The 27,957-nt window shown below is 34.5% G+C and overlaps 1 protein-coding gene across 1 annotated transcript in view; it reads right to left on the reverse strand.

Annotated features, from left to right (window-relative positions):
* Positions 1-27,957, reverse strand: part of CSMD3 (CUB and Sushi multiple domains 3) — a 774,333-nt gene that overhangs the window by 606,207 nt on the left and 140,169 nt on the right. The window contains exon 4 of the mRNA XM_075495159.1: positions 581-775. Within this exon, the coding sequence (XP_075351274.1) occupies positions 581-775 (195 nt within the window). The remainder of the gene's footprint in view (positions 1-580; positions 776-27,957) is intronic.

A 27,957-nucleotide genomic window follows, 5' to 3' on the forward strand; every position in this document is an offset into this window, starting at 1 on the left:
GATTTCCTACTACTGCTATATTTCTAATGTGAGCAAGGGAAAAGATTTGACTTACAACATTTGTTAGAATACAAGGAATATCCTATATAGAAATCATAAGATATCAAATCTGACTGAGAATGAGAGGAAGTCCCTCTAAATCAATTGTTTTGGTAGTTTCAGACTTCTATTTGCTCAATATCCAAGTTAGTACTTGATAAAAGGTCAGTCCTTAGGAAGTGTTAATGGATTCCAAATTTACATTCCCATAGTTGTAAACATCTTGAACACAGACATTTATAGCCTACTTATTACTAAGTTCCTAGTTCTGATTTTGTTACATATATTTTAAAGTAAATGAGAAATATCATTTTAATAGGGTATTGACTTAAAAATCAGTAGGTGCATATGCTGAGATACATCAGTAGGTGCATATGCTGAGATACATCATATATGTGAGCAAGAGATCAAAATATTTAAAAAGGCTTTTCTTTCTTTAATCACAGTCTAAAAGTTAATAATTAAAACAGACATTTAAAGTTTTTCATACTAATAAATATAATCTGTATATTTGAGAACATTACTGTAGCATTTTTCTTACCTCTACAGATAGGAACGGGGAAGTCCCATGACGCTGTATTCACAGAGTTAGCTATGCAAGTAAGCTGAGGGTGGCCATCCAAAATATATCCAGTTACACAGCTGTATCGGATTTTGTCACCAACATCAAATCTTGTACCGTACAAGATACCCTTTGGTGGAACTCCTGGATTGCCACAGGAACTACTCTGTAATTCTGGAGAAGACATATTTATTATTACTTATAATGTTTTTATAAATCAATACTGCATTTTGCTGAAGAATATAAAACACAACTTGGCAACTTTGGACAGACAGTGTGTTTTCATGGATATTATACAACTCTTAACACTGAAAAGCCATTACTGACTTAGTCTATTAAGTATCTGCTTATGTACCCACATATCCAAAGGTAGAATATGATACAAAAATGAGCATGAGGTTTTCCTTAAGCTCCAGCTATAGATATGTTCATATATTTTTTCTTAATTGATAGCAATTAGGAAGAGGAAACAAAGGAACTTAAATATTTCTGACTCTTAAGTTAAATGCAAAACAATAAACAAAACTGTAATACAGACATAAAAGAACATCACATTCGAATTAACCAAAATTTGGAAGAATAAATAAAAGTATTCCAGACAGAAAACTAGCAGAAGGTTTTAACAAACATAAGCCTGAGCATGACCAGGAAGCTGTTGAAGTCCTTTAGTTAACGGACATAAAAAGATAGGTTTTGTACAAGTGAGAGCAAAAGAGGTTTCATAATCTCATCCTGAGCTCTTCAAAGCTTGTACCAAGTATACTTACCAGCCTAATGTTAACAGAGAAGAGGCAAATCAGGTAAACTTGGATAAACTTGTACTTGGGTTCATAGTAAATTTCCCTAAACTACGAAGTAAGGAATCAAGATGGAAGAATAGAAGGCTATATATGTATTGTTTTAATTTCTTTTCCTGAGTTTTATGTAACTAAATTATTCTTCTGCATCCCTGATGTGCTCACAAATGTGTGCACAACAGGCACACAGACATATATATATATATATATATTTTAACATACTTAAATATAGTATGGAAAAAATAATTAGAACTGTTATAGTAGGTTTCAATTAAAGAAAAAAAGTATAAATGGTTATCAAAACAAGCAGTATGGCTCATGAGATATGTTACATTGTCAAACTTCCATGCCAAGAATTACCAAGAACTAGGATATATTATTAGATTTCTGATACCAGCCATGAAATAGAACTATGTAACAGTTAAAAGGAAAAATCCAGTATAGTCATATATATATGCTATATATGCCATACATGTCTCTACATATATATGCTATATATAAAATATATTCTAACGTGTTCATCTGCGAGACTTGCTGTACCAATCATGTTTTGATGTGCATATGTTAAATATGCAGTTTAGTTGCTGATGTCATTGCTGCTATTGCTTTCTTTCTCTTACATAATAAACTCTGTGGAACTGGATTTGACTTTCATTGCCTTGCACAAGGACACGGCACAGAATAAGAAGATAGCCTGTCTCATCTTGGTCATTTCACCTAAATGGTTGATATTCTTACTACTGCTTTATCAGTCTAAGTGTTCTGTCCTCCAACAAAACTCCCCTGTGCTCAAATCCGCTTGCAAGCTTTACAAAGAAGGCAATGCTGCGGTTGACTCCTGCATATTTGTTCAGAGGGATTTCTCTTAAATCCTTTAAAGGTTTTAAAGGCCATCCTAGTTATTATGTATCATCATAGCATGTCAAAATAGAGGTAAGAATATCATCCTGTGGATGTCGGTTATCTTATGAATCATATTATATTAACTTGAAAATTCTGCCTGTACACAGTGGTTTTATTTTCAGCTTCTCTGAGAAGATGAAATCTTTCTGAGGCCTGTATTTCTCAGTGCTTTGTTAAAAGGTCACAAAAAGATTTCCTGACCTTTGAAATAAAGAATATAAAGATTAGTGATGCCTTTAACAGTCACTGCCTAAAATTGCTTGCTATACTCTTACTGCTGTCTCATCAAGAATTACCCACAGAGGCAATATATTCTTATGGAATTATATTTTAAAGCACTAATTAAAAACCACCCTCCTTCTAAACTAAAACTCATTTTCCAGTTGCAATACTATATGAATCATCTAAAAAGAATACATGCCATTTTCCATTAACTTTTTAATATTATGAAAGTGGCTAGTGAGTAAGTTACTACTTCTAACCCTTCCAGTTATTTTGTTCCTGATTCTAGATAATAAAGTAGAAAATATCTTGTACAATTTAAAAATATTAGTTTCTTCTGTGAGTATTTTCATTTTGAACATATATACAAGTGCATTATTTTGGGGGGTGGGGGGGTGTAATTCACCAAGTAACTGCATTAGTTTTCTTTGATAGGTAGTATTTATTTTCAAACTGATTGTGAGACTGTACTACCAACTCCCTGCCATTTAAAGCTACAGATTGTTACCTTGAGATTGTCATCTGTCAGGGAACACAGGAATTGCCAAACTAGATTGTAATTTTTGTTCAGCTCTGCACAGATTCTTGACTTCAGTGACATTCTGATACTCAGTAATGATATGAAGCGTGGAGAAGTATTTCCTTTTAAATTTGCCACATTGTAATTTGGTTGAACTTCTCCTCGTTCATGTACTCTGAAAATAAGCATAATTGACTTTTTTACACCATCCTACTTTTTTACATTTTTATTGTGTATTGTTGCTCATGTCCTTTTTAAAGCAAGCTGTCCCAATTGTTTCAATCTCTCACCAAGTAAGAATTTTCTTTGTCCTAGATTTAATTGTCAGTTATCTCTGAAATCATGTGCATTGTTTGCTTGCACAAAACCAAAATGCTTTTTTAAATCAATATTCCACCTGTAAGCGAGGTATGTATGAACTTATTTGTCCTCTCTTTTTTTCTACATGAAGATAAAACACCAAGATCAAAATGCTCTTCAATCCTTTTCAATAAGTTTTTATTTCATTAATTCCCATTAACGTCAGTCTGTTGAAAGACTGTAGGTAAAATATGCCTCAGAGAGTTCTGCTTAGCAGGAATGGACACACTCCTTTAAAGAGTTTAATTAGCAGAAATTCAGCCACTTATAAATACTAATTAATAAGCTATTCATATTAAATCACGTTAAATATAATTTATTTGTGACAATACTTTCAAAAACAAGGCTGGCAGGAGCTGAGTCTCTTTCTCAGCGTTCACTTAAGGAGAAACAAGTCATAAACAGATATGGAAATTGCCATTTTACTTTCTTTTTATTCAAATTTTAAGTCAGGCATTTTTTCTTTTATGTTATTTATAAAATCGAGAGTAAAACCTGTCCTCCCTAAACTGTTTCAGCATGAAATTTATAATTTCATGTCCAAATATCCAGAACAAGTGTTTGCAAATATTCCAGTAAAAAATGCATCTGTCATATCATTGCGTTGCATTCAGCTCAGTGGAAACTATTTGTATTTTCTCTTCTGAAGATTAATGTTCTTCACACACTAAATCTGATATTAGAAATTTAGAAACATAAAGCATTGTGTCTTTTTTTAAAGGGTTGATCCATATCTTTATCACAGTTTTTGTTCACAGCTATTACAAACCATTGTGATTGCATTTTTCCCAACTTAAATTGAGAAACACTGTCAATAGCAAATGTATATCTTCATGAGTACTCATTCATTGAAAAACCTATGAAATATCCCAACAGAGGCTAATATTTGTTTCATTTATTACTTTTGAAATTGAATAATCCTGGTATCCCTACACTGTCCATTTGGATATCTCCCTGTATTACTGCATGGCACTAGTTCTAGACTGCTTGTTTACTTGTGTCTGCTATTCCAAACAGTAATTCCTCTGCCAGACAAACCTGAGTATGGTCCAGGCAATACGCCATTCTAGGGACCACTCCAGTTGTCTTTTGGGACAGGACTCAGTGTAACTGGAAATACTAGAACACAGCTGTACACAGATATCCCTTGGAAAAGCAAAGCATATATAATTTGTCTTATTGACAAGTGAGAATGCTTTGGTATTAAAGACTCAAGACTGATTTCAGAAGTGCTGCATGTAGTATGTGTGTGGATATAATAAGTGCTATACATTCCAAGGGTCCCAAATATTAGGAAAGATGATACAGTTGTGACAATACGAAGTAGCCTGAAATTCAGTTCTCCAAAATTCACCTATATCTTCTAATAGTTTATTTCATCCCAAATCTTCTAATGGTTTATTTTAGTTACACATAGTTTTCCAAAGGTTTCATAAACTCAAAAAGTAACTTAGATGCGTAGTTTCTACCTCATAATATTTTGCTTTCTTTCTCAAAATGTATATTTTGCTTGCTTTATTTTCTATTCTGTCCTCATTCACATTGCTCTGAATATATGAGTGAGCATGGTCTAGATTTAGATCTAAAAGGGACTAGAAGAATAACTGATGAGTATAGAAATACCATTCTCTTCCTACACGCATATTTAGAAGGTGTAAACCCATCCCACTTGAGTTTACAGAGTGAGGGAAACCACAAGAAAATTTGGAGTAGGCAATATCAGTGTAGTGAGGGAAAAAATGAAAAACTTAATATCTAAATGGCAATTTAACTGCACAAATATGTATGGTTCAGAGAGCAAAGAAAGAGACACTATAAATGAATGCTTTGAAAGATCTACCATGAGCAATACAGATTTATTAAAACAGAGATTAAATGAAAAAAATCCCCTCCCCCACAATCCAGGTCTCTCCTTTGTAGTAATTCAACAATAAAAGTGGTTATTCCTTGATTCCAGCAGATCTCTGACCTCAAGATACAAGTGCAGAATGAAGAGTCACTATCCTGAAATTCACATTTGTTTACAGCAGCAATAGAAATAACAGTATATCTAACAACCAAAACTTCTCTGTTTTTCTTTTATTTTCTGCATTTTATGTGGGTCAATCAGAAGCGACTGTCATATTCCAGTTCCTATCTATAAATAGGTAGGCAAGAGGAAGTGTGAGAAAGATTTATTTTTTTTCCCTAAAGGAAAACAAGGTAAAACATGTTTTTTCTTCTGTTCTTAGCTGCTGTTTCTTGATAGACAAATATCTTTGTAATAGTAACCTCACTGAGGGTCTCTACTGTTCACTAAAGATAATACAGCTGATTACATTGCATAGTTTCTTAACTATTTCTTAATGAATGACATAATTTTGCTTTTTTCTTCCCTTTGAAATTATTTTCATCCCAAAAAATGACAGAGGAACTTGATTGTCTGAAGTAAAGCCACTGATTAGTATAAGGGTGTCTTTTAAAACTGTGTCCTGATGGAACTTTAAATGTAGATTTTTATACTGAGTTTGATTTTGGTTCTAAGAACATTGAAACAATCACTGCATTTGCCTTCTTTGCAAGTAACACAAGAATGTTTCTATTTATAGCACTAAAGTCATATGTTATTTTTATAGGAACAAACCCATTTCAGCATTCAGTAAATTAGAACTGCATAAATATAATTCTTCTACAGCAAGAGCAACAAGCAAGAGCAACAACAGCAACAAGAAGTACAGCAAAAAACCCTCCAGGATATGTGAAGGAAAAAAGTGATCATTGTAGTAGTGCAGTAACATTGATACAGTGAGCATGACAAATGTAATACAAGAAATGGTCCAGGGTTTGCAATACATTCCCTTCACATGCAATACACTGTTTGAAATAACTGTTTAAATCAGCCAAAGACACAGAACAGCACTAGAGAGCTGAAAGACTATGCAAAAAGACAATGGCAGTCACTAATTTTACAATATGACAGCATAATCCAGCACCAAGTGAAATCAACAGAAAGATGACTATAAACTTTAGTAGATATGGTTAAATCTGACATTTCCCCATCAGACACACTTCTAAAGCGTTACCTGAAGGGAATGGCAAATAGGTAAAGACCAAATAGTTAGCTAGGAGAGCTGTAGAGTTAAAAGCACCAGCCACCCTTATTGGCTTTTACCAAATTCCACTTGACTTCAATTAAAGCTTTACCCACAGTAAATTCCCTTACAGCTGCTGAGGGCACCAGTTAAACCCTGAGTATGGCTGGCAGGTAACTTCACATAGTGCATGAGCTGAGAAAGACCATTGGAGACTACATGCAGTTTTGGAATGGGTGTAGAGTTGCTAGTGTGGCAGAGATTGCTCCATCCACACTGTTCTGAACTTTCAACCCTATCAGTATAGTCCAATGCCTGAGGTACTCTCTCTGCCACATGTGGTGGGTGTTCAGCTTCCCAGGTGGATGAAGCCCAGACAGATGCACCCTGCCTGCCATGCAGTATCTGTGTAGATATGTCCATATATGAGTCACAACCGGATTGTTCCATTTAGACTTCAGGGATTCTGGGCACTGTTTTGGCATAGCTGTATTCTGTAGCAGCTGGGAAGAGGCTGTTGTAATTACAGAGCAAAGATTATTTCAGAGCCCAGGACAATCTAAAATAAAAAATAATCCTAAAACTTATACCATATCGCTATTCCTTCTGCAATATGTATTTCTTACTATGCCTTTTAGAGTTATACAAAAGAATTTCATCTTCAGTTTCTGAATTGTTATGGTAAGAAATATCTCATAGTATTATTTATTTTCATTCCACTGCTGCCTCAATGCCCCACCTTATTTTGCCTTATGCTAGGTACTGTATAAATGTTGCATTTTTCTCCACTGGCTGTCCTTACCTGGAGAATTTACAGTAACCAAAGATATAAAAAGCTGTGGGACAATGGCTGAGGTGACTTAAAAATTAGAACTTATATTCACACTTCTAGGTAAGGCACAGCATTGAAGAAGCTCCCCAGGTGGAATGCGGCTGACATGTAAGGAATCCATTGCATGGGAGTTCCCTAGGCCTGCAACCTTAGGTGTTGGTAACGCCAGGGGAACTTGGTGTGCTGACTCTGAGAGGCTCTGCCCAGAGGGCGGAGCGGTGTGGAGATGCCGCGGCCAGGCTCTGCAATAATAGGGGAACTTAAAGGTGTCATGGAACTGATAAGCTGCATATTTACTACCCTGGGCCAACAGCCTGCCACGTTTTTGACAAAATGCTGTCCTTTTGGTGAACTTTGCTCATTATAACATCATTATAATACCAAAACACACCCCCATCCCAAAAGCTACCCACCTCCAAGGTGCGACCACCCCTCACTGAGCTTGCGCAATGAATTTTTCTAGCTTATACCTTTAAAAGCGAAGCGAGAAAACTTTACACCAATCCTAAACAAAGGTATGTATGACTAGAGTCACTCAAGCTCCACCCGAAAGGTGAAAGATAGTATAAAATGGTTTAAGAGAAAGAAAATGTTAGGGAAGACACCATCGTGTATCTGACGTTTGGGACCAGTCAACGGGCTGAGCCTCTCTTCCCCCCCATCGGGACGCCTTTGGGTAAGAGTCGAACACTTGGTTATACCAAGTGCCTCCGTGGAAAACTTAGAAATCTCTATATAGAGTCACTTTATTATCTTTTAACGTGTTTGTGTCTGGCTGTGTTACTCATATTCTTGATATATGCGTTTGTGTCCGGCCGTGTTATTCATACTCATATTCTTGGTATTTGCACGTGCTTTGCAGACAGTGAATTTATCACCGGTAATCCAAAGAATCTGTGCGTCTGTTGCTCTAATAAACTGCACTCTTCACTGCTCTGGCTGTGATAGTTCCTTCAACACGACCAGACTGAGGGTGTAAAATTAATGCTGTCACCTTAGCGAAAGCCCTGAGAGGGCTCTGGTTCTGATAAGTGGCTATACACACAGTCCTTAGAAAATAAACCGTTGACCAGGTCTGAGACTAAGACTGGACCTAGCCGCACCTAGACTCCTCTCTGAGAAGGAGTTTAGAAAGCAAGGGGGTCCTGTCTGAACCTCGTGACTTAACGGGAGGGTTCCCCCCCCCCAGCCACTCCTCAGACTCCCATTTGTATGCGACAGTAACTCTTAACGCAACAAAAGCTAACTGAATTTAGGAAAAGGCAGTTTACCCACTGAAAGAGGATGTCATAGGACAAACAAGTTGTGTGGTATCGTATAGACAGTGTCTCCACACAAATTTCACAGACAAGAATAGATATGTATGTCAAATAAATTTCATTAATTTTATATATTTTATCTACTGTCATATCTAGATTCCTACTGAAATTAGGGTTCCATTTTGCAAGACGTAACACAAATATTAGGAAGATGTATAGATTTTATATTCAAGATGATAGGAATACTGAAAGTGGAGAACAGAATTAAATAAAACACATTTTGTGGAAAAGTACTGGGACTTCTTAAGAAGGCTTAAGAAGAAATGTAAGAGGTGACACTTGAGCACTGATAGGGTTTGCTAATTAGTGAATTGACTCTTAAACTGTTATAAAGGCTAATCTGAAAGATTTATGGTTTAAACGATTATAAACTAGAGACTGGCTAGCCTTAAAAAGAAAGTATGCGACATCTCTTCCAGCTTCCTGTTGGCAAAGGTTATCTGAACTGTCCAGTGTATAGTCTGAGGACACATACCCATGTCCATGGCTAATCAACCATGCCTCATGTCTGACTTACTAGCCCAGGTTTCCCCGCCACAGGCCGTCTTCACAAATTTTGTCTTAACATAGAAGGCAGAGAACTTCTGGTATGTTAAACTTTTCAACTTGTTTTAAAGAAAAGAGAAAAATTATTTCTGCTACAGTGGATAATTCAGGGTTTAAAACTGGGATTTAAAGTAAAAGATGAGGATATGAGATGTGTCATGGACATATCAATAGATAGTGGCATAAAAGGGCTCAAGGGAAATAGCTTTTGTCCTCATGAAAGCGACTTTGACACATGATAACTGGGCACTAGGTGGCACCTGAAACATTCAGAGCTGTTGTATGACCTGGCAGAGTAATAAACCTTTCCTTCTGTATATATCAGTGGTAAAATAAAATTCCAATTTTTATATATATATTACATATGCTTGGTATATGTATGTGTTGGTATATATATGTTTATATATAGGATTACTATTAGGAGATATTGTAGTGCCCTGTTAGAAGTACAAATGTTTGATGCAATGGGATCACTTCATTGACTACCTGCTTCTTTTTCTCAAAGGACATGCTGTCTCTTACAGTGACATTTCAGTCTGGTTTCCACCATTATTGCTGGTATGAAGGATTCCTTAACAACATTGTTTGTAAACACACAGAAAACATGTTTACAAAGTTAGACCTATATCCCTGTAGTTATTTTCTAAGTGTTTCTGTTTTAGCCATTTCGATAAAAGAAAGGCGGGCCTTGATTCTTTAATTTAGTTTTCATTTAGAAAGTTTTATGGTTTAGAATTTTCCTTTAGAAGGTTGAATCATTATGCCCTCCAAAATCTGTACCACAGTTGTTTTTCCAGCACCACCACTTCTTGATAGAATGAATGTCCTTGCTGTATTTGATGGCAAAGGGTCATAATCAGCCTTCTGGGATGTCATGAGGACATTACCAAACTCTTCAGAGGTCTTTTCTTCTTTATATTTCATAGTGAATCTCGACTGGTAGGTTGAGACTACTGCTCAATAAGTAGGATATGTAGTGGTTAGGCAGTGCCTTTGTTTAATCAAGACTAAATTGCTGTAATTACTTTTCTGAATGTTCTTATCATATCCTTTCAAAAGAACATCTTCTTTAGAAAACACAAATTCTTTATCATTCTGTGTGTCTCAAGGTCTCAGCACATCAGGTGAAATTTTAAATCCTTAAATCATGCTTCCTTTTAAAGTATTTTCATGAATGCTTCATAATGCACCAGCACATCTTTCAGACTATATATGGATATGATGCAGTTTATTCAGTTCGCCATGTTTTATTACATTGCATAGCTGTCACTAATATGTATTCATACTCTCAAGAGTGTAAATTTGTGGTAATGTATAAATAAATGTAAAGTAAAAATAATACATTCTCAAATACAACATGTCTTACTATGAATCAAAATATTTTTATCAAAATGCTGAAATAAAATCTCCACTCCATATCAGGATGGAAGCGTAATCCCTTCTCTTTACATCAAACTGTACTCAAGGATCCTGCATTCAGAATGTAGCTGAAAACACTAATGATATGTTAAGCAAGAGAAAGTTTATAATTATAAAGTGTACAACTAATAGTAGTAAAACTGTTTTATTTTGCTCATTTTTCTCAGTGTTTATGATAAGACTCAAAAATACATCAAAAATGCAGATCTTGCATAATAAAATGCTATTCTCATAGTCATTTTTCTAACCACAATCATACTTTTAAGGTCTGAAGCAGAAGGCTACCTAATAAAGTCCTTTTTATTAGAAAAGGTCTCTTTGGTTAATGTTCATCTCAGGTATAATATAATTTTTTCATTAAAAATGTCCAGACACAAGAACATTTAAAAATACCGGGTCAAGGATATACACATGATTCTGCTTTTAATGGTACTTACCCTGATAATTTCACAGTGCGGAATTGCATTATGGCCTAATGACTCTACTGCATAAGGTGAAATAATACAACATTACTGATCTTGTCCAAATTACTTACATGATGATTTATTAACCAGGAAAGACAATGTGATCAAATTAATGGATAATAATGTGAATAAATAAGCATCTGCAAAAGGCCATTCGTCAAGAGCAAGCACAAAACCGTTGAATAACTTACATTCCATAAAACTTTGGTTTATAACTCAGTGCTGAGCTGTGCACCCACAATATTGTACCTTCCAAAACAGTCAGCTTTCCACCTGGGAGGAAAAGCACATTCTACTCCAAACACAAAAGCATTAGGTCTACTTTTCCCATCTACTCCAGCTTTCCTTTTCACTTTCAGTAAGAATTCCCAGATGTCCTTCACTTCGGAAGCAGTTATCTGTGATTGTTATTTTGTTTCAGCATTATGCTATCATTTTCCTTTTGCAAGAATTAACATTAGTGTTGGTATTCAGCATTCTATTATCACCTTCATTGCATGGGCTTGTGCATTTCTTAGAGAACATCTCTCAAGCCTCAAAATTTGTGTGCTTTGCCTTGTGCTGGAAGCAAGTTCCCTGGCACATTTGGGAAAACATTTTCAAAATTCTCAAGCACGGAAGAATGAAAGTAGTGTATTTTCTGAAACATATGATTTCCTTATGCAGGAATGATTTAAAATATCTGAAAAAGAAAGAGCTTTCAAGGTGAATATGTACCAACATTATTCTATAAGCAAGTGTCATTTGGCATAGGAGGAACTGCTTTATATAAGTTATTCTTTGTGGGGCTTGGTGAAAAGTGCTTAATTATAATTTTTTTCTTTCTAATAGTGAACAAGTAAATAATGTAATGCATATGATTGAGTACACTATTGCCTCTGGGCTATGGACAATTACGGTATCTTTTTTTTTTTTTTCCAGAGGTTTTAAAATCAGAAAGGGCTATCTGTAATTTCTAGTCTGAGTCCTGCAGAGGCAGAGATCGAACAGTTTCCTTTGTTATTCCTGCATTAAAATAATTGTGTTTCAGACATAAGCAGTAAAAGCCATTTAATCTTATTTTATAGATACAGTGATGGAGAGCATCTGCAAAGTAATTATTTGCAGACATATTAACTTTCTTCCTTCAAAGTCTCCTTTTTTAACCAATATAAGCTTGAACTCATAGTCAGCCTTCCCTCAAATCATGTTAGCAGCCAGAATAACAGCTACTTTTACCCCCATCCCTTCAGGTTACCTGCTGTGAGTCATTGTTCTCTTGACTGATCTGTTATTGGAATGAGTAGAAATGGTCATAATTTGAGGGGAGAGAAAGGTTTACCATTAAAATAACTCAAGATTTGAATTTAACTTTTCATTAAACATCTGTGTAGGCCACCATTTCTCTGGCTATATCTACATGACAGGTCAATACTGAAAGAGCCATGCCAGTCATGTCTCTGAACTTACTCGTATTTCTATATTGAGAAACTACTTGAACAACACCCCTTTGGCTTTTGCTTTTAAATACTTTCAAAATTCTCTGCTTTTATTGAGAAAAAGAAAAACGTTCTAGGAAAAGATAAGTTTAATAGCCTGCTGCAGTCCTGCAGAAATCACTGTTTGACAGAGCTTATGAAGTGTTCATTGAGGTGCTAACTTACTGAAAGATCATATATCTTATCGAGATCTTTGCAAAACTTCTTTAAAGAGACAGATTGGTATGTTAGAAGAGCTAAACAGTGTCAAAGAAATACATGTTATACAAGTAGGCTGTTAGCACAGTGTGAAATGGTAAGGAATATGCAGAAATGTATCCTCAGGTCTATGTCTGACATGTTCAATCATGTGATATAGAATTCTGCTTTAATCTATAAGGAGAAAAAAAAATATAAATGTCAATTGATGGACAAAAATATATTTTCAGCATTAATTTTCCATTTTTGGTGGAAAGACGCTAGTGAACCGATGAACATTTCAGTTTGATTTCCCCTCCTTTTTCTGCTGCAAAATAGAGGTGAACAAGAAAAATGAGGGGAAAAATCAATATTTTACTGTTTCTCAACAAGTTTAGAAAGATGTGTTTTCATTCAGGGAAAAAGTCTATCTTCATCAGGCATGTTTGTGACAATTGGTGCACTTTTGCAATTAACATTGGCTTAGTTATCAGATGTTTACTGTATTAATGTACTGGCTAAATGTAAATAGAAGGCTGTAAGGGAAAAAAAAAGATGGAGTGGGGGCCAAGGACATTTATGGATGTCCAGACTGCTTAGTTTGGGTCTCAGCACCCTGAATGCTCAACCCAGCATTCAGCTGTGATAATTTTGACAGCGAACTTTCTGGATGTTAATGATGGCTCAACTAACTAATACATATTAGTATATGAGCATCTGGATATCCTGAAAAACTTTTCTTCTTTATCAATTATACCTAATCAGATATTTACTAACAGACACATGACACTACCTAGACAGGACTACAGTGTCAATGTGATTTCTGTAGTGTCTACCTTGTTTCAAGGAAAATCAAGCAAGTCTTCATGATGAAATATTTTCTTTCCTCTACATATTTGTTACATTAAGAAAAATGAAAATTGAGTTATTAACTCTTAGTTATATTAGTGTGTTTATATAAGCTGAAACTTTTGAGTATACTTTTATGTCCCTCTGTTTCTGCAGTAGTTTATTGCATTTTAAATCTTTCACTTATTCAAGTCCTATAATGCTCTGCCTTCTTTCACGTTATCAACTTTTGCACAGAGATACTGGGAATATGCTGGGACATAAGAAACAAATGTACAATCTCTTAACTGGAATCAGTATGTGTATTTCTACTTTCCTATGTTATTTTTACAATAGTATTTAAGTATAAAGTCTACACTTATGATAGAGTTGACTACTGTAAAAAGATAAAAAACCCTAAATTAATCAAATCTACAAACTGGAGATAAATTGGAGATTAGCATGTCAAATTTATATCATGATCCCCCTCGTTCACAGTTTTAAAAAGCATTTTTCAATGCAATTGAGAAAGCTTCAGGGCTAACTGTTGTACTTTAGTTCTATAACATATCGAAAATTAGATTGAGAGCAGGGAATAAAAATCCTTACTTGTTTACAATTTTTTATTTGCTTTGTGAAACAAAAGGTATTTTGAAACACATAATGATTTACTAAAATCAGGAGTTACAACTCTGCTTAGCAGCTGTTTCATGAAGGATGATATTATTGGCATTGCTACATTGCTGACTGATATAAGTAAAACCTTCTCCAATATTACATTTTATGGGATTACTTAGTTATTAAAACCTTTGAGTTATTTAGTCATGTTTGAACAAAACCTTAACTATGTGAATAGATACTCAAGCTCCAGATGACTAACTAAGGACTTACTGTTCTTGGTGATGAAGTTTATTACGACTGAATAAAGAAATAAAACTTTGTATTATTATTTTCTATATTTCAATGTATTTGTTTACAGGGATTGTATTTAGATACTTATTTTAAACTTAAGAGAAAATATCTCAATTGTAGTTTGTTTTCTAGGAATAAACAAGTCAAATGTACTTTTGGTTATGCAAAGCCAAACTTTGATATAATAATTTGTCTTGGAAAAGTATATTAATTTCTCTGCATTGCTTTCTACTTCAGTCTTTATTGAGATCAGTCTGGTGATGGTGATAAAAATAGAAAACCATCCACAGAACCCCTCAAGAATTTGACTGCATCATCAACTGCATGAAATTCTGCTTGCTCTTCAAAAGTCAGTGCTGTTTTCAGAATTACAGTCTTCTGGCTCATAGCAGGAACTCGAATTCCAAGTATTGGCAGTGTCCAGAAATGCCAGTTATTGTTTATAACTACAACTATTTTCAATTTGTACATGTCAGAGTATCAAATGACACTGAAGTGGTCTTTTTCACCTCAGAATTGGACTACAGGGCAAGTTTTTAACAAGGTTAAGAATAACAAGGTTAAGGGGTTAGAAATGGATGTCAAGGCACCTTAAATACATAGCAATCCACATATCAAGTTCAAGAACTCAAACTACATCAATTCCTAGTAAAAACCTTTCCTAAATGCTACTCACTCCTGATCAATAATGGTTCTATTCTATAAATTTGAGTCCTGGCTAATACTGGATCCATTTGAAAGACCTGTTGATAATTACATCATCTTCACTCGACAATGTAATTAATATGGTTTTCATATTTCTACAATTTAAAATTCTTTAATTCATGGGGTCCTGATTACTTACAGTTTAAGGAAGAATGTTTTCATTTAAACATTGCCCTACTCTTAACAACTGGAATATGCATACATAGTATGTGGAGTATATAACAGACACGCTTCACAACGCAAGCTTTCCTTTTGAATATTAACTAGCTAGAATTTTTTTCCAACAAGATATCATCTGTAAAAAGAACAATAAAAAAAGATCTAATTTATCAAACAAATCCATACATCCATATGTTCATATCAGCTCTTTCTCGTATTATTCTTTTTGGTTATTTTCTGCTGTGAAAACCACATTAGCTTCAGGTCATTTTAGAGGATTTTAAATTATCTGAGTCAACAGTTCCTAAGATATACAGTAGAGGATGATGACACAATTACTGGCATGTCTGGAGTGCTCACATAGTGGATTTTTTCCTAAAAAACCTTTGATATCTTAATTTCTCAAGGAGGATGCTGCTTATTTAATGACTGATTAAGATCTGTAGTGCTAATTGTACAATAAGTAGATGACAGGCATTACGCACCTGCCTTTGAAACTGTGGCAGATATTGTAGTATCTAATGATTTTACAGGGGATAAACAAAATTACTGAAGGAAAAGTAAATTTTTTATTCAGTTATAAATTTTACACATTAGGCATGAATTTCATAATTTTCAAGAAAACAAAAAATAGAATTATGGAAATTTTTAAGCTACATGAAGCACAAAGAAGGTGGATTGGTGGGGAAAAATATAATTTTCAAGAAAATCCATCAAAAGAAGCTTATTATTCTATTCCTTCTCATTTTACCAATCATCTTCCAGCTTCTGTAAGAGACAAGAGTGAGTTTCTGCAACTGCATCCTCCTTTACTCCAGAAGTACTACCTCAGAGTCAGAACAGGTATAGTCCTTGCACTGTGTCATGGCTGCTCTGAAAAAATGTGTCCTTCACTTGGTGTCAGCGGCAGAATCCTTGGGACTAGAGGAGAGACAGGTCCCCTCATCTCAGTTCCAGTGTTTGGTCTAACTCAGCTCAGGGAAGCAGTGAGAAGCCTTTATCATAAAAGCATAGAAGTTTCATTCCAATAGTTTGAAAAGGTACAGTCCTTCTCTGGTAACAGTAGGAGATCTCCTGGAGGTGACATGGGCCTTTTCATAACCACAGCCTCTGAGAGGTTAAAGCATTTCCCTGTTTCCTAGACAGCCTCACTAAGCCTGAGCTGTCTACAGTTTTTCAGTATGGTAGCCATAGTTAGACAAGGTAATAAAAGATACAAGCATTACCTTTTCTAATTTTCAATATCATCTCTGAAAGTGTATAAAGCATATAAAACATTTCAAAGCTTTCAGACAAGAAGAAAAAACTTTCTCATAAAAATGTAAAAAATTGGAAAATGGAAAATTGGAAAAATTCAGTTTAAACTTAAAGTTTAACATTATAAACAATGGAAAATATCAGGGACCTTTATTAAATACATCTAAATAATGCAAGTAATCCACTGTGCAATATTATGAAGGAAAGCTGTTCCTCAAGTTAAATAATAAATACAAATACTACAAATAACCTGAACAAATTTAAAAAAAAAATCACTTGCAAAGGTAGTTCTGAAGAAGCATTCCATGAAGTGAAAAGTCATGATGTAATCATGGCACACCATGGCAAGTAGATTCAATTAATCATTTAAATACATCATGTGCATGAAATGTATTCAGATAAGAGTCTGCATTGTTAATTGACTTTATCAATATATGCTTCATGCACTGATATATTATTATCTCAAACTTTCTCATTACATAAAATATTTCTTACCTATGACTTTGCCCAGTTCTTAAAGAGATCACTATTTTGATTAAAATCAAACTATTTTGAATTGATTTTCATTTTAAGAATGTTTACCTGGTGAAATTAATTAATTTTTAGTTTCTTAAAGGTGCTTTGATATTTGTATTGATAATTACATCTTCTGAGAATTCAGAGTTACTTTTTACTTAATTTAGAGTTTACTTGGGGTTTAGCCTCACTCTGCATTTTGGCTTTCAATAGTCTTGCTTTCAAAAACATTTCTCTTGGTCAACATGTATTGCTTTGTCATTCTGGAAGTACCAAGTAATTGTTCCTTTGAAAACACTTTATACTGCATGGTGCACTACTTATATACTGTTTTGGATTAAGTAATTAACTAAATGATTTTTCATGAAGCTGATATATCCCATTTTTTCCAGACTTGTCTGTTTCCAAAATGTTTTAACTCGGGGTAATGTCCTGATAATCACTGATAAAACATAGTATTTAAAATGAAGTACATTATCAGGGGATTGTATCTTGGGTTAGGAAATTAATATCTTTTATTTCAAAATAGGTCAGCAGAATAAATCACTCATACTGTAATTGGTCAGGATATTGGATTTAATATTGTTATTGGCGTGAAGGTGTCATGAAATTTTTAAAGGTTTCCTTGGAATCTGTTTTCTACTTCTATTTTTCTTACAAAAGGTTGTCATTGCTAGATTATAACAATAATTTAGCAATCCCATAATTTAGTGCTATCTCAAAGGAAAAATTACTACTAAAGAGAATCATTGCAAACACATCTTCTAGCAGCAGTCTGGGAGACTATAGAGATTTTGCATATAAACTGAGACATACAAAGGCTTGATGTTAGCTCTCTCACTATCGTCAGGCCACCTTATTCACCGCAACTTGCTATCCATCCTGCTGCCACAGACATGAAGGTTTCTACAGGCAACAGCAAAAGATTTTGAGGGCACACTGTATTTTTCTTGATGTAGGGGCTATTTCTACTATCGCATGCAAATACTTCCATGTTCTAAGCATGTTTAGTAGGATGCAAAATAGGATGACACCAGAAGAGGGCCTGGTTGCAGGAGCAGCAGAACTGAATCTCTTCAGTATATTACTATAGTCTATCTGTCTGTCTTTCCGTCTTTTTCTTTGATGTTAATTAGGGTTAGTCCTTGTTTTTAATTAGCAGTTATTTCTACTAGACAGAAAGTTCCTAAATTACTCCCAGAGGCAGGAAAGGGGCAGTCAGGATCTACTTTCTCTAAATGCAGGAGTAAAAGAAGTGACAAGGTCCTCTTTCCTGCAAGAAGCAGAGGAAGGATAAGTTGATTATATTTGCTGGTATTTTTTGATGTTTTCCTGATGAAAAGTAATTTTGGTGATGGGAGAAATAACGGAACCATGGTGTCCTAATATGCAAAACTTCTCTTTAATTTTTTCCTTCATTTTCTGCAATGCCAGAGATTTGCAATATTAGTGATCATGCAGATCTTTATATATTTCAAGACACTGATTGCAATTTGCTGCATAATATTCATATTATTCATAATGTTAAACAGTAAAGCGAAGATCTCATCAATGCTGTAGTAAATTTGAAATAATGTAGATCTATTGATTTCAAATTGGGGTAATTGCTCCTGGGCATAAGGTAATTAATATCACAGCATCACTGACTCATGGAATATTTTGCATTTATAGCAATTTCAAATTAAGCCAGATTTTGCCTGATATATTTTATAGATTAAAAGGAGGTCGTAGCTTAATATAATATTCAGTTATTTCTCTGCAGTTAGCATCTAATTGCCCTCATCCCATTCATTTACCTCTTTCTGTTTTTACTTTGCTTCTTTCTATATGTCTGTGAGAACGGTAATCTCTTGAATGAGTTGAGAAATCAGAATCTAAGGTTAGAAGTGACATGTCACAAAAATCCTAAACCGGTTTTTAAACCTTGGATCAACAGAGTTAGATGTATTTTAAGATGCCATCTGGTAGCTTTATACATAACAACACAAATTTTGAAATTAAAGGGATTATTTATTAAACAATTATAGTTTTCTCAAAGCATTATTCATTCACTAGTAGTGGTGATTTGCATTAAATGAAGATTTTTAAGCAGCATTCAATTGATTTGTGACACTACACCAGCAATTGTTTGTTCTTTTATGTTTAATGGATATCATGTGAAACTTAACAGACAAAGCAAAGCTTTCTAATGACCTAGAAACGTACTAATTGACTTAAACTATGAATCAGAAAGCACTTTCAAATATACCAAACTACCATATGCTTAAAAATCTTTTTTTTAAAAGTCCTCTTTTTCTCAGCTGGACATGTACCTGCACCCTTTCTCCAGGATAAAGATGCTCCTTTCCTAACTGCTTAAGGACTGTTGCTGAATCATGAAACTAATTCTTAAAAGCCCTTCATCTTAAGATAAATGATTCTTATCTCCTGTCCAAGACCACGTGCCTTGAAATGATAATTTTTTCAACGCTACCAAACCATCATAAAAGTGATTTTTCCTTTTTCCTGCCATCATTTTGAAATTGTTAACTAGTTGTCTTTGGAATGGTTTTAAGGATAAATGCAATGATAATATAAGAGTCAAAAAGTTGCCAAATCCTGTGTTGCCTTATCTAAATTTTAAACACCCATCTTCTAAGGTAAAATCTAAAATTCTGCTTTCCATGTCTTAGCTCCACATATTATACAATGGAAAAGCTAAGTGGCAAGGAAAGGTAGTTCATGGATATGGATGTTGAACGTGGAAAGATACAGAACTAGCTAGCTGGTGAAACTATGCACAAGGTGTGCTTTTTATACATATGTCACCTGGGAGGTTGAGGCTACATATATGCTAGTAAAGAAATACATCAGCAACCATTCTCTACCCCTGAGAGCCAGTGGCAAGGAACGGCTGAAATCCTTATGTCCTATTTTTCCCAAACTATAATGGCCTCATCCATACATGCAATCCGCCACATCATGCTTGGGAATTGTGTCAAGGCACTAATTGATACAAGCAGAAAACATGACAGGGAATAAATATTCTGATAATTAAATGGCAGAGATGATCATGTGCTAGGGTTTGTACCCATTCTATAGACATATTGGGTTTACTAGTATATACACAACTGAAATGGTTCAGTCAGTGCTGCATAAATGCCTTTCCATCTGCTCTAATCAGGATCCTTGTTAATTAAAAACCCTGGAACTATTCTTACAAAGCTCAAGCTGGGATCACTGTTTTATCTTTCATTTTAGTGCAGTTGCAAGAGGAAAATGTGATGTGGATGAAAGAAAGGCATTCTTTGAGAGAGGACTCTATGTAGGAGACTCTGGGAATCACTGTTAATAGCAGTATAAGCAGAAGGCAGGTCCCTATTGTAAACATTTGAAATTGAATTTCCAGAATAATAGAAATTTTTTTGAGAAGCACTCCATGTGCAGGGAAGAGATACTTGTGTTTATTTGTATTGACACCATTTGGATAGAATATAAAATCTGAGTGGCAGCAACACTGCTGCTGGGGCTGACGAAAGACGCTGGGGTAGGACTTTGCCTTCCTAATGTAAATGACTAACAGAGGCCAGATAAGTTGCATTATTAAAGCATTCCTCTTTCTCCTACAAGTGAAAAAGGAAGCTTACAGTGTCTAGGTCACATAATAGATATATGAACTGTAGATGCCTAAAGTTAGCTGACATGAGTCCCAGATGATATATTGTGTAGTCATGCTTATACTATTAGAGATTTACCTGTTTCAGTAGTATCTAACCAGACTATTTAAGTATCTGCATTACTTTATAGGCAACTAAATCAGGAAAAATGTAGGGTTGGGCATTTTTTTTCTCAGCTTAAGTAAACATAACATTTTCTGACTTAACAGTTCTTTTTTTAAATGTGAATTAAAATATATGACTATTTTCCAACTATTTATTCAACAGATAACCAACTTCCAGTCACCTCCTTTAATTTTAATTTGCTAAATTACATAAACATTAATATTTATGTCCTCTATTTAATAAAAAAATTACAAAAAGGCGTTACAAAAAAACTCAGTTGTACCAATCAAAACTATAAGACTAAAATTTCTTTTAATCTTATACCTCTTCACATATAAATTCAGAACTTTAAAAGCCTGAGAGTATCCAGAATGCTTTCAGAACCAGCTTCCAGTGGACCAAGAAATAAAAATAAGTTTTAACAGGGCTGTTAACCAACAGGTTTTCCCATGACCAGTTTCCCAAACAACAGCTAATTTAAAATTAACAAAGCTTCTCATTACTTTTTTTCTCGAAGTACCATACTAAGCACCCTTTGAAGTCTCACAAAGTATCAGAGAGAGCAGAAGCACTGAAGGATGCCTTGGGTTTGGAAAAAGCACAATGTAGGAGACACTAATACACAGTACATACAATTTGCTGGAGAAGTTTAAACCATTTATAATGATTATCAACTGTGCTGGTAACGCAAATAGAGCTTCCCTAGTTTAAATGTTCAGGAACTCTTAGGTGAAGCCTCTGCTGACAATTTTTATTTCTTTCATTGTGAAAATTTTGGTTCAGTTATACTTCCTGATCTCCACTGTGCCAGCATGACCTGAGTTACAGAGATGACAAACAAGTCACTTGAGGAACATTACTAGCCCCAAAGAACCCATTAGAAAGATTGACAAATATAATCCTTTTATCATAGCCAAAGGTGAACATGCCACAATAGTTCCTTTTAATTAAAGTTGGTTCCCAGGTCATGATTCATAAAACTTATAGTAGTGCTGCTCAACAGACAGACAATAGCTGAAATAACTACTCCTACTCCACAGAAGTAGTTCATATGCATCATTCACTATTGTTTTGCTAGATCAAGTGCTTAAATATTGCCTTTGTGCAAAAGCAAAACAAAATATAACAAACAAAATACAGGACCAGGAAGAAAAAAGGCTGGATTTAAGAAAGAAATTTTTAACAGTGAGGGTGGTGAGGCACTGGAACAGGTTGCCCAGAGAGGTAGTGGAGGCCTCATCCCTGGAAACATTCAAGGTCAGGTTGGATGGGGCTCTGAGCAACCTGATCTAGTTAAAGATGTCCCTGCTCTTGCAGGGGGTTGGACTAGATGACCTTTAAAGGTCCCTTCCAATCCAAAGCATTCTATGATTCTATGAAAAAACAGACTTTCCAGGACAACAGATGATTATAATAAATGCAGACATCTATAGTGTAGATATCTATGAACTGTTCATCTGCATTCCATTTATAATTAGTTGAAAGTAGCATCTTTAAAGAATAATTAATCAGCTTAATGAATGACATCAGCTTTAGAATGAGGCCGTCTAAACCAAATTGGGTTGCTCATGCTTTATTTCCCTTCACCTACAGTAAAAGAAAAGTAGAGTAATTAGCTCACCTTTAGACATCAGTATTATAAACAACTGTGATTAAAGGAAATTAACCTAACCCGTAATCAATTCTGTAATAATAGTCCTTAATGTCATTTACCTAAACTAAAATATAAGAAGTAAGTCTTGCCCATGTTATTTTGTCTTCTAGTTCCACAAGTAAAACTTTTAATTCACACATTAAGTTTTTCTGCATACAATGCAGGTTCTAAATTGTTTAAAGATGAAATCAAAGAAACTCTTCTAACTACACACACAGCAGAACAGATTAGTAATCTTCCTCTCACAATGATTCCATCTATGAGAATAATTACTACAGATCCTGTAGATAGGATTTTCTATTTAATCTGCATTAAATTGGAAGTGGCTGTACTATGTCTTACATAATTAGATATACCATCTCAGTCTTCATCAGATATGCCTGTCAGAAGTTGATTTTATTACTTTGCCATGTATCAAAATTCATTTTGACCTCTATAATTTTTGACAGAGGGGTGAAGGCTGGACATCTAGAAATAAGAATATATTTAATGGATTTATAAACACCACAAGGCATGTGCAGAAACATGACATGAGTAGGGACTTCGGGGGCCAAAATAAATAGAGTTCCTGGGGATAACTGCCTTTTAATAAAGCTCGACCAAAACTTTCAGTTTCAGTGTATGAGCACTGAATTTTTAACATGTACATGAATAAGAAACGATTCATTCACTATGAAAAAATAATAAAGTAACAAAATAATGAAAAAATAATAATAAAATTGATAATGAGAACATTCATGGAAAGGTACAAACTGCAATATACAATAATGTAGTATTCCGCCATTTCATTATATTTTCTAAAAAAAATGAAGCTGAAGTCAGGAAAAAGCAAGAAATGTGACCTAGATTGTTTTTAGTCTCCTTTCCTGTAAAGAACTGAATTACATGTAAAAAAATGTTTATACTTTATGTATTCATTTATTATTATTATGAACATACATTTAAATTACTGTATTGTTGATGTGGTTTCTGTGCAGCAGAAGTCGTACACAGTACAAGTGTCAGGATAATCAGGCTATAATCATGCTTTCAATTCACCCATACAATTCACTTAAAGTAACTGGGAGCTGTACAAATGAACTAAGGACAAGAAGTTACTTTAAGCCCTGTGGCCCTCTGGAGCACTGTGAAGCTGCCAGTTTGCATTTGGGGATATTTCCTTGCTTTTGGTATTCTGTGAAAGGACTGATCATTTGAGGTATAAAAGCAAAGTTTTATTTCTATGATACTGACTGCTGAATATTCTGACATACTTTTTCTGTCCAAACAAAAGGTATCATTTTGTCATCCTAACTTGTGGTCAGTCATTCCAAATTAGAGGGTAGATTTTACCCTTGCCCTCAGTTGCATTTTGTGGGCAACTATGCCAGAACCTACAAGCAGAATTTGATTGGTGTCCAGATAAAGAAAAATCCTGTAATCCAGAAGCAGGACAAGCAGAAAATAGAATACATGCAGCATATCAGTTTATTTATTCTTCCTTTTGTCTTCTTTTGTTTCAGCTTTATCTGGCGTATTTTTCTACTAAAATATCGAATACCTCTCCCCCAGCTTGCTTAAGGTTCATTTTACTAATACTGTCCTATCAAAGTGTCCATCGTTGTCGTTGACTAATATAAGTAGAATTCCTCCCTAGTCACCTTTATAAAGAGGCTATTCCAGCCATGTGTATCCTAAATAAACCACGTATCCTGAAAAGGAGATTGCTTTGCACACAGACTATATTTACATTTCTACCTTGCTACTGTATTAGAAAGCTTTATTTGATGCATCTCAATTACTAATCCAAGTTCTCCATGCAATCTAAACCACACTGCGCTAGCAGAAAGGGTAGGAAGGGCATACCAGCTCAAAGCCTGCTTTTCACAGAAATAGAGGTTGGGCAAAGGCAATATGCTCATGAACAAACTAGTAAGAGGTGTGAGTGTTGTCATTAACTTTGCATGTTAGTATTGGTATTTTCATTTTTGTAGGCATGTCCAAATACAGGCTGGAGATAAAATGGTAAAGGAAAATGGTAATTAAAAAAGAAGTTGGAAGGTAAGATGAGGGAGATTTTAAAGACTACTCCTAGGTCACTATCCTATCTCTTACAAGTCCACTTCTGTTGGAGTTTGTCAGCTTGAGCAAATGCTCCCAGATATCACAGCTCCTCTGCCATCCACACAAGCAGATTATAGAAAATAAAAATACAAGGTTCCAGTCTGCCCTGGAGCCAAAGGCCTAGGACTCTTGGCACCTGAAAACTGAAAGGGCCTGCACAGTTTCTCCTTCACAATTTAAAAAGTGTCTTATCAGTTTTGCTGCTGTTCTTGTGTTGTAGGCAGCAGAAATGCTGGCAAGAAACATTTTTAATTCAAAGCTTCTGTTCAACAGTTAAGAGCAGAGAAGTGACCTAGAATCCTCTAGATTTTCTATGGCAGCCAAGCTGGCAGTTACAGACCCTGTAGAGATTATTTAAAAAATATCACTGTTTCTGAAATGAAATACTACAGTGTCCTGGGTCCCACCTGGACTATAAAGACTTGAGATGGGAGTGGGGGTTTCTGTGTAGAGATAGAGTCCTTTTATTCTAATCTTGCCAATTTTTTAGCCTCAATAGTGAGTTTCTCATGAAGGCTTTAATGACTTTTTCATTTTCTCATTTTTAACTTTTCATCTGTCAGTGTAGCCAAATGCTACTTGTTCGCTTTTGCTTTTCCTATTTATTCACGAATTCCATGAGAGGAAAATTAGACTGAAATAGATCCACTTTAAAGAGAACATAGGAAGGGTTAATAGAATTCAGTGAGAATTTAATAAATGTAGTAAACATTTCTTTTGGAAAAAAAAGGTACTTTCTTAAAGTTTACTTTCATTAGCTGATAAGAAAATAGCTTCAATGTTCTCAAGGTTTAATTAAATACCTACAAAGACAATAAAAGAGCAAATTCTATCACCACAATGAAATTCTCTAGATAAAAATTATTGCTTTATTTAAAACAAAACATATCTGAATATGGGTCTATTAATTAATTTATTAGAATGTTATGCTGCTTATTAAAAATATTTAAATGTTGCTTTTATAGCAGAATTAAAATGCAATACTTTTTTTTATTCTTAAAATAACTTAATATGATACCATTTAGGAGTTTTTTTCCCAGTTTGCTGGCTCAAGACACCACACCAATGTTATGTTAATAACAAAGCAGGGAAGGAAGTTACAGTGCATCAGGTAAGAATGCTGGAAGTTGTCACCATGCCTGTAACAGTTTAGCAGTCTCACGAAAAAGTTAAATACTGAACAATGAAAAGTACTGATCTAATCCATGTCAAGCTGCTGTCAAATCGCAATCTCCACTAACATACAGATCTATGAGCCCCTGGACTGGACTGTGGAAGGAGACATCAATAGCTAAGGTTGTTTTAGTTTAACATTACTTCCAAAATGCAACAAATATCTTACGATGGCTAATTGGAATGTGCCTTTTCTTTTTCTCTTTTGCTTTTCAATAAAAGTATATGAAGTTTCTTTATCTGAAAGGGTCATTCAAGAAAAAAAGTCAGGAGCGGTTAGTAGTCCCTAAGAGTTCTTCCTCAGCAAGGTGCTGGTAGAGTTCTGGGGATGAGAACAACCTACAGTTAGCTACTGTTTTGCTGCTGTTTGGTAAAACAGGAGCAAGCTTTAATGGAAATCACCACCAGGGCTCCTCCTTCTCAAAAATCATACCAGTAATGCTGTATGGGAAATAAAACCCAGTGTAGTACCCAGATCTTTTTTTTTTTATAGGGCCTGAGACTCCATACAAACTCTGAATATTGCCTTTGCTCCTGCTATGAGAAGCAAGGGTATCTCAGGTGGTACTTGGTTTCTTTGGATGAAGGAAAAATACATGAACTTAAATATATACTAGTACGAAATTTGTATTTCAGTAGAGTGAACCATACAGGAAAGAACTATAATCAATAGATCATAACAGTATGCAACAGAATGAAATCATAAATGCAAATGTTTAATTATATTACTTTATCCTCATCTCTCTCTTACTATGATTTACCATACTGTACTTACTATTTCTATTTGTTGATCTGATCCCCAATAGGTCCACATTGTTAAATACTGCTCTTTTAAGGAATTAAATTAAAGTTGGACAAAAAGGTTTGTTTACAATGTAGTCAATTTTCTTTACTGCTCTATAAAAAAAAAGTTTTTTGTGTAACACAGTATGTTATGTTTTCTTACTAAGATGATCTAAATGTTTGAAATATAGAAAGGATTTAATTCTTCATTTGTAATGTTACTCAGATCCTATGAATTAATGCTTTTCTGTCACAGACTTTTAAATGCATATTTTTGAAATGCTTAGAGTTCATTATAACAAACTCAGAAGAACAGACTCAAAAAACATGTTGCTACAAAAAATAATATTAATACCAAATTTGTGAATGAGAAAATAATTTTCTGCATTTTAAAGTAAAGCTGAAAAAAAGGTATGAAGAACTGTACCTAACTGGGTAGTATAAATTTGCTGAGAAAGGAAGTGAACTCTATAGCTTCTTTGAATAATCACCTGGAATGAAAGAGATTGAAATCCCTGATGAAATAAATACCTAATTGTCCACACAAGTGGAACAGCTGCAACAATCGAGATTGAGAGATACCCACTACAGAGTATCTGGTAGCAAGTTAATTAACAGGTTCATATAGTCTAGACCTTGAATAAGTGCCCAGTTTGAATTTAGCTAAATTTGCAACCAGGGTGCCAATTTAAATTTAGGTCTTTTCTTTAAGAAGGAGTTTTCTAATGAATGCAAGGAATTCCCAACCTGCTGACAGGTATCTTTGGCAGATTGCAAAGCTATTCAGCTACTGCATCTGGTTATTCTATATGAGAAATTGCTTTTACATTTCCATACGTTACTGTAAGATTGAGCCTCATTCAGAAGACGAGTAACTCCTCATTAGTTACTCATCTAAGATTTAAATTCCCCTTTTCTATTTTAAAATTTAAACAAATCAAGAGCTCTTTTTTTTTTTCTACAGGAATAGGAATTCTAATTTCTATAATTATAATTTCTAATTATATAGAATTTCTATAATTATTCTAAAATGTCTAATAGGAATTCTTTAATTCCTATTATCTTTTCAGCACTCTTTCAAGTTCACAATAATCCAATTATCTTTCTTGAACTGCTCAGTTTTTCATGAAGTCTCAGTTCAATGACAACTCTCTCACTAGTTGAGGGTCTTTGATAAGACTAGATATTGTTTCCTTTTGTCATCTTTCAGTCTTTCTGACAACCTCTTTACTTTCATGGTTCAGATTGTGAAGTCATGATCTTTCAAATTAGATCTCTATAATATTACAGTAGATTTTCTAGTGACAGTACTGTGAGTTTCAGAGACTTTCTCACTTGAAATATGTCAGTGACAACATAAGTTTGGCTCCAGGTAAATCACAGAATGGTTGACTATT

The sequence above is a fragment of the Mycteria americana genome, chromosome 2, assembly GCF_035582795.1.
Source record: "Mycteria americana isolate JAX WOST 10 ecotype Jacksonville Zoo and Gardens chromosome 2, USCA_MyAme_1.0, whole genome shotgun sequence".
NCBI lineage: Eukaryota > Metazoa > Chordata > Aves > Ciconiiformes > Ciconiidae > Mycteria > Mycteria americana.